Source organism: Sinohyriopsis cumingii, chromosome 11 (assembly GCF_028554795.1).
Source record: "Sinohyriopsis cumingii isolate HCF-2022 chromosome 11, ASM2855479v2, whole genome shotgun sequence".
Taxonomy (NCBI): Eukaryota; Metazoa; Mollusca; class Bivalvia; order Unionida; family Unionidae; genus Sinohyriopsis; species Sinohyriopsis cumingii.
In genome coordinates, this window is record NC_142971.1 from 104,278,934 (window position 1) to 104,288,904 (window position 9,971).

The 9,971-nt window shown below is 34.3% G+C and overlaps 1 protein-coding gene across 8 annotated transcripts in view; it reads right to left on the reverse strand.

The window, feature by feature from the left end:
* The window catches only part of LOC149789196 (inositol 1,4,5-trisphosphate-gated calcium channel ITPR1-like), a 346,253-nt gene extending 336,689 nt beyond the window's left edge, over window positions 1-9,564 (reverse strand). For all 8 annotated transcript variants that reach the window (XM_089975354.1, XM_089975359.1, XM_089975357.1 and 5 more), the window contains exons 1-2: window positions 9,157-9,564; window positions 1,730-1,800 (exon numbers count right to left, since the gene is read on the reverse strand). In XM_089975354.1, the coding sequence (XP_089831480.1) occupies window positions 1,730-1,800; window positions 9,157-9,239 (154 nt within the window). In that variant the 5' untranslated portion in view covers window positions 9,240-9,564. The remainder of the gene's footprint in view (window positions 1-1,729; window positions 1,801-9,156) is intronic.
* Between the last annotated feature and the right edge of the window lie 407 nt (window positions 9,565-9,971).

A 9,971-nucleotide genomic window follows, 5' to 3' on the forward strand; every position in this document is an offset into this window, starting at 1 on the left:
TATTATTGTAGAGCTACATCTGTCTACCTTTCTATAATACCACCCACTTTAGGTATCATGCATGACCATGACACTACAGAGCTTGGCATTAGGCTACTACCTCCTGCCCCATAAAGTCGTCACTAGGGGTTAATGTGTTAATTTTGGACACAGGGGATACCACCCCCATGTTTTCCTGCCTTGCGATATGTCGGCCTGTGCACAGCATTGAAAAGACGTAATGTTTATCATTGGGCTATAGAAATGAAATACATTACTTAGCACTGTTTCTGTCAGCAGTTCAGTTGAGTAATTAGGTCAGGTTTATAGCTAGTTTCACAAATTTCAAGGTAAAAATGCCAATAAATGGCAAGAGATATTAAGCAAACTAAACCGATCTTGTAAAAAAGTTAGTAAAGTTCAACGTTTTATAAAAAATAAGCTATTATGTGGAAGAGGAACAACAATGAATAGGATGTAATGTGTTTACAACGTCTTATTGATGGTGAAAAGATTACTAAAGAATTTAGAAACAGACTATACGCCAGGGAATTTCTTGAGAATTTATGTTTTAGTGGCAAGATGGGTAGCCTTCTCGTGGGTCGGTGGTTCTTTCCGAGTTATCCAGGCGCGAGTTATTGAGGGAATGGTGTACTGTACATTATAGTTCAGCCTGGTTTGCGTGTAAACTCAAACGGCCCACAAATTATGAAGTCTGTATTTAGTTTTATTCAATTTCATGTCAAAATAATAACAAAATCAATCATAGTAATTTACAACATTAATAAATGTCGGGTCACCAGAAGTTATTTTTTTTACATGACTATGTCTTAGGACAAAGAAAAAATTACTGTTTCGTGTCCCAAGATTTACAGCCATTACAGTAGTCAACAAAAAGATCTAAAAACTGTGAAGTTTAGACATTGGTCCATGGATAAGCCAACCCTCTTTCTTCAAGGCCTTTAATTTTTCCTAAATTAATCATATTATACACGAGTATATACAGTACTTTAAATGGGTCCTGGTACAAACAGTAGCTCAACAATAAAGGTAATCATGTGTCTAGTTCTTAAGAAGAATGTGTTGCATTTAAATGTGTATTTGTTATGGAAATATTACACATAGGCTGGTCTAGAGTTTCCATTTTTTATAATGTTAAGTACTTTTTATTGTATGGGAACATGTCAAGCAAACAATTTTGAAAGTGACAGGAAGTACCAAAAATACAATCACAGCATTCCTCGCAGTTTTTATTTTAGTCCATGCGATCATGTTACATATTGCTTCAATGTCTTTTTTCTTCTTGTAAGAAACTGTTAAGATTTATATGTGACTTCTTTTCCTTTTTGTTTGTTTAAATGCAGAATCTCTCTCTCTCTTATGATTCTAAAATTACTGCATCACTAAGAATTTCTTATATTTTGTGAAGCATCTAAATATTCTCATGGAATTCTGTTTTCAGAAATTTTGGTTTCACCAATATAAACACATGTATGTCAATGTATTTTAGTGGGCAAGTCTTTTAATATTAAATGGCATTGTGTACAACTTCAAAAAAAAAAGCATAGCCTTGAAAACAGGTAAGTTACAAACGATTCAGTATAATCTAATATTACATAATTATATTTCTTCCACTTTATAATTAGGGCAATAAATCTTGGCCCACTTGAGCAATGAGGCAAAAATAAAGTTTCCCATGGCAAAACAGATAACAACTTAATGACCAATCAAATATAATGGTGCAACTTGCCTCTAAATTTTTTGGGTGGACTATTCAGGTCCCCTGCCTCCGGTTGTACAACACACCTGTCATCTACCAGGCTGGAAAAGAAAATTTGCAAGTTGAAAAAAGTTAACTAAACTACAGATACTGGACAATTGTAACCATTTATATGATATGGATTGAAATATTGAATAATCATTGCCAAACTTGCCGATAAAAAATAAAAAATAAAAGGTCTACAAAAATGTGTCATTCACAGATTACAGATGACGTCTTCCATACAGAAGTGAAAGATAGATAAAACTAAAATAGGTTTGAAATTTTATTTTTTATGAGCATGTGTCCTGTATCTGGAGGTGTCCACTAAAACAAGATTTGTGGCATGTGTCATTTTTTGGTTGCCTAGGGGTAGACAAGATGTGAATTACCTGCTATTGGATTGTGGTCTGTCAAAATGCCAATATGTCACTCTGTACTGTTTTCATTACCTTTCTAGTGTACCTGAATTGTGTGATTGTGTGCTATCTACTGTACATATACATTTCATACCATGATATACATGTAGGCATCTCAATGCAGGGATTGTGGATCCAGTCACAAACAGGATATTGGTCCAATCTGGGTTTTAAAAATTCCAATTTGGTGACAAATTTCATTTTCATCATATATCAGGTTAACATGTAGAATGGGCTTACTTGATCTGAATAACTATGGTCATGCAATTAAGAAGGCAATTTGGGTGAAATAGTCTTTATTGTGCATGAAATTTCACTCCAACATGCCACTGCCCTGCATTTCCAGACTTAACCAAAACAAAACAGTAAATTGTACTTGGTTTTAGTTCTGAAACTTATGTTTAAACATGTAGATATAAAACTGTAGAAGCATGCATAAAAATTTACAAGCTTCGATATATGCCCTCGAATATTCACAAAGTTATGATTTTACTGCCAGCCATCCAAATGTAAAAGAGTACATGGCACACACAAAGTGTATTGACCATTTTCCACTCATATATGTACCTGTGTATCTGTAAGTGATTTACACCGCAACATACAGTGTAACACTTTGGTGTTACAAGTGTAACCAAGCCCAAGCTACACTGTGTTGTTGGATAGGGTGATTGACATTGATTTACAACCCAAAAACTTATTACATGCTATGTCTTTATGGAAATTGTTGAATATACAAAAGATAATCAATAACTTGGTAAGGTACACTCCACTCATAACTCTGAGTCAATTCAAACATAGTTGAAAGTAGTACAACCAGATATGAAATACATCTCTTAACTTCATCTCACTCACACTAAACTGAATGGTGATAGTTTATGGGGTTTGAGATGTTCCCTCAACCCAGCCAAGCACGTGTAAATCAGGGGTCTTAAACACGTGGCCTGCGGGCCACATGCAGCTTGCAAAGCTGTACCCTGCAGCCTGCAAAATGATTAGCATCACAAGGTGACATGAGAAATAACAAAGGTGGTGTGGCCCTTGAGCCATCGAAAATTCCTTCATGCGGTACTCAGGGTGGTTCGAGTTTGATACCCCAGATGTAAATGATGCTGTACGCCCAGGTCAGCCTTCGCAGGTCATCATATCAACTTTGCCAACAAAATGAACTTGCAAATACACTGGCATGGTTTTTAATAACTGACTGACAATTAGCTCTTTCCCCTATCTTTGAAAGATTTTGACAACATATCATTTGTCAAGAACATACCAACTTATGTGTGTGCACAATGTAAGCTCCTCTGCTTGCTTGCATTGTTTTCTTTGTAAAATTAGTTTGAAACCCAAAGTGAACCTGCCTAGAAGTAATCATGGCAGATAACACTATGTTTTATAAGTACCCCATCAGCAGACTGTCTGTAATTCACTGGGCACATAAATTAAGGTAATCATAGAAAGCAAAGTCTAAATATTATAGGTTAAAAACATTTTTTTAATTCAGGTCAGACATGTATGGGACAATGCTATGTTGTGGAATTCACTAAGTGATGTAAGGTCATGGTTGTTTTCTAATATTGCGCATTTATGTGAAGATACGACGTAAAATCAACAAAGCAGATACCTAACCAATTCACAACATTATCCCAAGCATATAGACAAGTATAAAAACCATAAATTTGCAATCCTATCGAGGAATTGTTGTAATGAAGATAGAGCAGTCATATTAAGAAAATCCTAAAAACATATGCACCAATATGGGTTGCATGGCCCCATATTTCCATCTTTGTACTTGGCTGTGCACTGAATCATTTACTTGCTTCAGTTTATTCACTGTCGATGAGTAATGTAGTACCCAGATTACATCATTATAATTATGAATAAATAGTTAAGTAGTTAAATCAACAGCCACTAGATAAAGCAATTGAATTTTTCCACTTTTAAAAACTTCAACATTAAATGACAGTCCAAAGGATTCACATTTAAATTTGAATCAGCTACCGAGACATACAGTTGTAAATGCTGAGGTTACTCATCAGTGCGTTTGAATGGATAAACACTACAGACTGAAGATACCTGCATGTTTTCTCATGTGCATGTTATTGATGTTGTTTCAAACTAGTTTAGAAATGTTTTCAACTGACACGATCTAATGAAGTTCTTAGAAACTACAAAAAATTAAATTTGTTGTTTAACTGGCAGTTTGTTCAGTACCTTTACGAATTTGTAATTACTGCAGTCTAGTTAGTCCTATCAGTTAAAACAAATTGCAATGTATAGTTTCTGCTGTGCTCTTTTGAAGTTATGGACTGAATACACTGCATTATAATTTATCTCCATCTAAACATACACACTTTCAAGTATGAATTTAGTGAATACGAATATGACATATTAATAAACTTACAAAATGTGCTTATAATATGCAGTTTTCTGATTCAAGATAAAGTATTGCTGAGACCAAATTTAAATGCAAATGAGCACCATTCAAATAAGCAAACAAACAGACATACACTATATATATATATATATATATATATATATATATATATATATATATATATATATATATATATATAATTGGGTTGAGTAAATACAAGATAAAATACTCCTAACAAATCATACCAGCTATGTTTTGTTCAAATGTTTTCAGACAATGTGCTTGCTTTACCCAATATAACAGAATGCATGCACATGTAAGTTACAGAGCCAAATTCTACAAATTCACCTTGCGAAAAGCTGACTGGAAAAGTGAACTTGCCCCAAAATATGACAACAAAATGAAACTAAAAAACATATGGTGTTTTAAATTAATCAAATTATATTTATATTACATATACAGAACATTCTTCTTGTTATTTTTGTTTGCTCCTTAGAGCAATATGTCAATAATTCAAGTTGTCAATAATGACATATAAACAATATATGTAGGTATATATGTAAATGAAGAAAGAAGAAAGAGGATCAAATGCAGATATAGTTACAAAAAAAAAGACTTACATATAAATATACAAAAATAAATAAATGGATAAATATTCAAGGATTTTAGAAATTGCTACATTTTTAGGAGGAAACGATGATTTAGGTCTGTGTGCCAGACTTGTGACCAAAAATGTACAAATTCAAATCTTCACGATAGATCAGCCTGTAACAGTAGTTAGGCCAATCCTAACAAGACCTTCTCTGTAAGCAGTCAATATTTTCAGTGAATTAGACCAGTTTTCAGTTAGGTGTAACAAAATATCATTACTGCCAGTATCAAGCTGGAAAACATGCATTTAAAAGTCCAGAAGTGTGATACAGCAATGGCAAACACTGTTTAACCAGGCAAAAAGAAAATTTGAAGTTAATTTGAACCTTTAATTAATTCAAGTACAGTTTCACAAACTGCCATTACAAATCCAACAAAACTCAATGGTTTCTTGCTATCGCTCAACTTGATTTTTTCCATAAAAATATAAAACTTATGAGGGCCATGGTGACTTGCAATCATCTTTTTACACCATTGTGCCATATTCAAATTAACTCATCGTTGTCCTTCTTGCTTATTCCAAAAGATTTTGAACATTCCCTCTCTGTACTATTAAGACTTTTTATGAGGTTTATAGTCCCTTTCGTTCCAAAAATGTATTGCTTAACGGATATTTAAAACAAATATGCAAGAACTTGACCATGCAGAGTTTTGCATCACAAACTATGTTCAGTTGAAAGCATCTAAAGTACCCCTGTAAAACTGGTCTGGATCCCTGACCAATGCCACTTAATCTAATGTAAAACCCAGATACGAATCAAACATGGACAAGCCAGTATCTGGAATATACCACAACCAATCATATTTCCATTATTGTTATTATTCCGTATGTCCATATATTAAGAGTCATTTCCATATGACTTAAGGCAAAATTGTAAGGGTTGGCAGGTCTGCACAAGCTACTGTGAAATCTTGCCCCAGAAAAAAAAACAACATCATATTAGCAGCAAGATTTTGAATGTTGATATTATGTTCTCATTAATCAGTGTCAATCACACTGCCTCTTTGAACTCTGGGAAGTGCATAGGGCAGTAAATAGACAGGCTGGCAGGAAATAAACACAATCTGAACAAACAATTTGCCATTATATTCTCAAGTCAATAACATACACCTCAGAATCCAGTATACACCCTAAAACTAAATTCAAAATAATCAGTGATAACAAATGCCTTAAGAGCTGGCCCTAAGAAATAAAGGCGGGGTATATTATGGGCTCTGTTACAGGATCGATGGATTAATCTTGACACATGTATGGTACCTAAGGAACAGACGTTAATTGTTTTCAAGATGAATTCACAAAAGTTTTGGTACTGATTCTCAAATATCTCCAGTCAAATGGAACTTTTGCCTATTTTTTGTGTGCCTTTTTTGCTGACATTATGTTGTTTACATGTCAAGTCCTTGTCCCAAAAAATGAAAACAGATTTTGCAAACTCATTTTATTAGGAGTCAATGTACTTTTCTGCACTTTTTCACACAGATTACTGTACACTGGCATGCACTAAGCATACATTAAAGTATAATGCACACAAAGAATCCAGGAAAAATGTAGTTCTGACATTTAACACGTGATATAATACATTTTAAAATCTTGATAATGCACACTAAAAAAATTGTGTTTCCAGTTGGCACACTGTTCCCGTTTCTCACCGCTGACTGTAGGACTTTCTACCCCCAATGTCATAAAACGAAAGGACATTAAATGCATATAATATTAAACAAAACAAAACAACTGCATACCCTAAATTTTAAAAAGAGTGCAATAGGAAGCACTCATATTTGTTTTGCCCTTATATAATTCTTTAATAAGGCTAGTACTGGTAAACAATTTAGATAAAATGCAACATGCAACAGATTTAAACTCTCACAAGAGACCACTTTGGTGCCCTAAGTGTTAGAGTATCTGCCTTGGATGCATGGGGTTGCGGGTTCAAACTCATGCAGAGTCACATCAAAGACCTTTAAAAATGGTACAAGCAGCTGCCTTGCTTGGTGCTCGGCATTAAGAGGTTAGTGTTAAGAGTGGTAAGCCTAGTGTCTGGATATTGTGACTGAGTGGGACATCATGATACATGTCTGTGACATGATGCCCCATTGCTAGACATCATTAAAAAACTGCCAGACTGCAGACATTGTAGTGATAAGACTGGAAAATTGTTCATGCTACAGTAAAAATCCTAATCATACACACACAATATTTCACAAGGAGCGAACGTGACATTGATAGGCAGTTACAGTGCCTTCATCCTTCCAAATTAACCTCAAATTTTTTTTTCCATTTAGCTCTTGCATAAAATGTACACCCCTGACTGAACATAAGAAACTTAGGTGAAGTGCAAAAAATACACACCTAGGTATGGTACATGAAAGCATTATCACATTTATGACCCGACCAGTAAAGTGAAATTGAAACTGACATTTGTTACTTCCTTGGGATTTTTTTATGTGCAATAGAGACACATAAGGCAACATTACTGCACCATAGGATAAAATGAAAGAATCAATGATTTCTGTCAGACCCTGTAGTAGCTGCAAGTTCAACACTCTTGCATGAGATTGTGTATAATGTTATAGGCACTGCCAAGCACACTCTAGTATCAATTTGGAATACAGATGCTAAAAGAAGCAAGCACAATGTTTAAAACTGGAAGACTTGGTTAGGAAAATGAAATTTCTATCAATAACTTTCAGTTTTCTGAAGCAAACTTTACAAAAAATATTGAAATTAATTTAAATGTTTACCAGGTCAATGCACAAAATTTTTCTGAATAAATTCTTTAGAACCTGCAAAGGGATTTCAATTAAGGTATACATTAAAAATAAAAAAAAACAATGTGAGTGCTCATTTTTTTTTTCTTCATCATTGGTCCAGAGCTAAGAAATCCACCTGCTTGACAAGGCCATATTTGTTTACTATTAATTTCATGTGATGTTAAAACTGCTACACTTTAATTTAAAAAAGTAAATAAATTCTTCAAACTGACTAGTTTTCTGTGTAAATTTGCATCTCATGACAGTGTATTTTGATCTGACTTCATTTCATTAAGGTTTTCCCCAGGTCCTGATGTAAACCAGTAATCAGTTGTTTCATTTTCTGAGCAAAGCAAAAATCTCCCTGTCTGCCGATCAATGTTGGAAACAGAAATGAAATTAGATTGGCACTTTTCTTTTTAATCAATCAGTAAAAGTAGCATCTTCAAGCTTCAAATTTTGTTCATATCCCAATAGATGTGTCAGTTATAGAAAACACTATGTATGTTAATAGAACAAGACAGATTTAACTCAGTATAATCCTCTCACTTTAAAGTGTCAAAAGTGTGTTGAATTGGAGGCTTTTACAGGTCACTAACCCCGAAGCTTAAGCTAAAATATAAAATAACTGCATTGGTACCACTCTATATATTTAACTAGAAATGCATTACAGTGTCAGTGTGGAAGAGGGACTGCTCATTTTCAGTCATGCTGGACAAGTGCTAATTATATTGGTGACCAATGGACTATATTAAATAAAAATAGAAATGTTCCCCATTCATTTGCTTTCTATACAATCAAACACATGATCTTCATAATTTGGGGATCTATAAATGGAGCCTCAACTGGGGTATGAATATTAATAATTTACCAAGATCTTTCAATAACATAAATTCCACATTTAATCAGAACACTCAATGTTCTTTCAGGCAAATTGCTTTCTTTTTTGCAAGCCTGCAGGGCAACTCACTCAGAATATGGAATTTGGAGCAGAACAATCCTGAGCATTGTAATTCAATGAAAGAATTAGTTTTAACTTAGCAGAAAGGTTTACAAATGTGGACATTGATACATATCCCACTTACAATAATGACCAAAGATTTATTTAGAAAATGCAATGAACAAAAAACAAATTCTAATCTCCATAATATCACTTCCGTAAATGCTTTCAATTTGTCACTCTGAAGGGACCTGGGTTGACACACTTGTCATTATTTTATACTTACCCTAAAGTTGAGATAAACCCGTTAACATTTCCTTCTGCATACAGGGACACAATGTCCCCTATATGTAAAAATGTGGCTGACATTTTCAGCAATTATACGACATCACTTCCAATAAACGTGTAGGCTTTAGTCAGTCCAAAGCCTAAGGATCTACAAAACCTATGTTCGAATGTCACTGTCAAACTCGTTGGTAGTTCTGGGAGCCTAACACCGGTTGGAACATTGCGGAAAGATAGAAAATCAAGAAGTTTCCGTTCGAATAAAATCTAGAATCACGATATTCACGAATGAAATTAGTTTAACTAAGCTTTAGCGCTCAACTGAGGTTATGCTAATTCCAGAACTGACTTAACAGAACTTGCACCCAGAAACGAGTGCACATACTAGTAATCCAAACAGCCCGTTTCTTCCGCGAAAATGCGCCATCTGGCGGAAATTTGGTTTGATCACGCTATTATTGTAAGAGTTATTTCCCTTTTACACCCACATCTTTTGAACTTAATTCGTTGACTTATATTGATGTGTTTCTAAGTGTGCGTGTTTCTCTAAAGTTCAAAAAAAAAATGATGCCACTATTCAAAGTTATATCGGACAGTGTAGATAATGACCTTAATGAAAGTCTATATTGACATATTAGGTCTTTCACACATACTTAGACTACCTACGTCAATGAAACTATCTCTTGACCGGTCAATCGCATCGATGCTAGGTAGCTTTTTTGTTGTTGTTGTTGTTGTAGGGTTTAACGCCATTTTTCAGCACGCGATAGGCTATACATGGCGGCCAGTATTAATGGTGGAGGAAGAAACCGGAAA